Source organism: Salvia splendens, chromosome 13, assembly GCF_004379255.2.
Source record: "Salvia splendens isolate huo1 chromosome 13, SspV2, whole genome shotgun sequence".
Classification (NCBI taxonomy): domain Eukaryota; kingdom Viridiplantae; phylum Streptophyta; class Magnoliopsida; order Lamiales; family Lamiaceae; genus Salvia; species Salvia splendens.
In genome coordinates this window covers 27,211-29,340 of record NC_056044.1, presented here as the reverse complement: position 1 = coordinate 29,340, position 2,130 = coordinate 27,211, and the positions used below count along the sequence as shown (strand labels likewise).

The 2,130-nt window shown below is 37.6% G+C and overlaps 1 protein-coding gene across 1 annotated transcript; it reads left to right on the top strand.

Annotated features, from left to right (window-relative positions):
• Positions 1–1,195, top strand: LOC121760131 (protein RGF1 INDUCIBLE TRANSCRIPTION FACTOR 1-like). Its single transcript, XM_042155748.1, has 4 exons — positions 1–207; positions 287–323; positions 395–811; positions 884–1,195. Exons 2-4 carry the CDS (start codon positions 321–323, stop codon positions 1,157–1,159), a joined length of 696 nt encoding a protein of 231 aa, XP_042011682.1. The 5' UTR covers positions 1–207; positions 287–320; the 3' UTR covers positions 1,160–1,195.
• The last annotated feature ends 935 nt before the right edge of the window (positions 1,196–2,130 follow it).

Below are 2,130 nucleotides of genomic sequence, written 5' to 3'. Positions count from 1 at the left end.
AAATAATTAAGGTGTTAAAATAGCGACCGCCTCGTAAATTAAAGAATGAAAATAGCGTAGCAGCCGTTTTCCTTCTAGTGTTTCCCACCGTCTAAGACTAGTCGTCTTCCCCAATCCCAATCCCAATCCCAATCCCCCTTCATATAAACACACAACACACAGAGTCGTCGCAACTTGGGCTGTAGCCCTCTCCTCCATTATTTACAGGTATATAATAAGTATAATGTGTGTTTTACACTTGATTCTTGATTTTGAGATGAATTAATGTGTTTATATTGATTCCCAGGAAGAAAAGATTAATTATTTGAAAGCGTGCAATCATGGTATGTATGTTAATTTGGTAGTATTGTTTTGAATTAGTAGTAGGTAGGTGAATTTGAAATTGATGATGCAGGTGAGTTCGGTGGTGGGGATTGGGAGGTCGGAATTTGGGCCGGCGTGGCTGAAAGCAATGCTGGGGGGTGAATACTTCATGAACTGCGGGATTCACGCGGATTCAAACAAGAGCGAATGCAACCTATTCTGCTTGGACTGCATGGGAAATGCCTTGTGTTCATACTGTTCCCTCCGCCACAAGGATCACCGCCTTGTCCAAATCCGCCGATCTTCCTACCACAATGTCGTCAGGGTCTCTGAAATCCAGAGGTACATCGACATCTCCTGCATTCAGACATATGTCATTAACAGCGCCAAGATTGTCTTCTTGAACCAACGCCCCCAGCCCAGACCCGGCAAAGGCATCACCTTCACTTGCCAGATCTGCCACCGCGGCCTCCCCGACTCCTTCCGCTTCTGCTCTCTCGGCTGCAAGGTCCCACCCACCTCTACTTACTTATTTATTCACTTCATTTTTTTTACTAATTAAATTATTTAATTAATGTAGATGAATGGAATCAAGAGAGGTGATAGGGAGCTCAGTTTTTCCCTTAAAATCAAACATGGGAGGGAATTGATGTATGATGAAATGGAGTCAGATTATGAAGCTTCCACGCCTAGGAAGATGCACAGGGCTAATTATATGTTGGAGTCCAGTAGCTCAGGGGAGGATGATGTCGCTGCTGCTGCTGCTGGAAACACCCTCTCTCCGGCGACTCCGCCCTTGTACAATCATACCAACTCCAGCCGTAGAAAAGGCGTTCCGCACCGTGCACCCTTCTAGCTATATATACAAAGGTTTGATCAAATATTGTAAAAATTTATAGGTAGCTGAAAACTAAAATGTATAGATTTTTACTCTCTAGCTTGTTTTTTTGTAAATATATACCACAGATCATATGCATATCACATTATTAAAAAAGATTGCCTTAGAATATACTTTTATTTAATTACAGACGTTAATTTGTTACTCCTACTTTATATTTGAATAAACATCCCATTTTTGGTATTTCAACAAAAATTAAGACTTAAAACTAAAGCGTTTTAAAAAGAATAAAAGATTAATGGATAGTAGTATTTTCTTAGTTTAGTATAAGAACGCTTTTCTTTGTATTTTTAATATTTTGATCATTTTAAAATTTTTCCTCTAGCATGCAATTGCGTAATTGTATGTTTTTTAATGTTTTAGCAATTAGTAATTGTACAAGTGTATCTTTAATTTTATGTCCTTATAAAAAAAATATACGTAAATTTATTGTATTATCAATGGACTCAATATCCCAACTTCATCTTCTTGCTAGCAACTTTAATATTGTGTTTTGATAAGATGAATTTATGGTTTTATTCGATGAGTTTATTTAAGTTTATTGTAGTGTCAATATATACCCCAACTTCATGTTCTTGCTATCTCAGTTCACTTGTGGGACCTGAGAAGAAATATTGGGCAAGTGAAAACAGGACAGAAGTGACATTAGCTAAGATTGTTTGATATAATTGTTTTAGTATTTATGGAAAAGTGGAATAAATAAAAAATCCGTGATAGTAAGGTTGTGAAGAGAGCGTTAATTAGATAGCTGAGTGACGTTGATCTTTTGGAAAATGGGTGGTGTAAAATGGTGGTGTCGAAAAGAAGCTTAGGGGACACGTAACACCCCCACTCATCGACGCTGACCCACAAAAATAGCACCACAACTTGTCGTTTTTTTTATCTTCTTTTTGGAGAATAATGTTATTATATGTATATAGATGTTACAC

Excerpts from the sequence above, each read along its gene's own strand:
- LOC121760131 (XM_042155748.1), top strand. Across the intron at positions 812-883 it reads TCTGCTCTCTCGGCTGCAAG|ATGAATGGAATCAAGAGAGG; the intron begins GTCCCACCCACC and ends TAATTAATGTAG.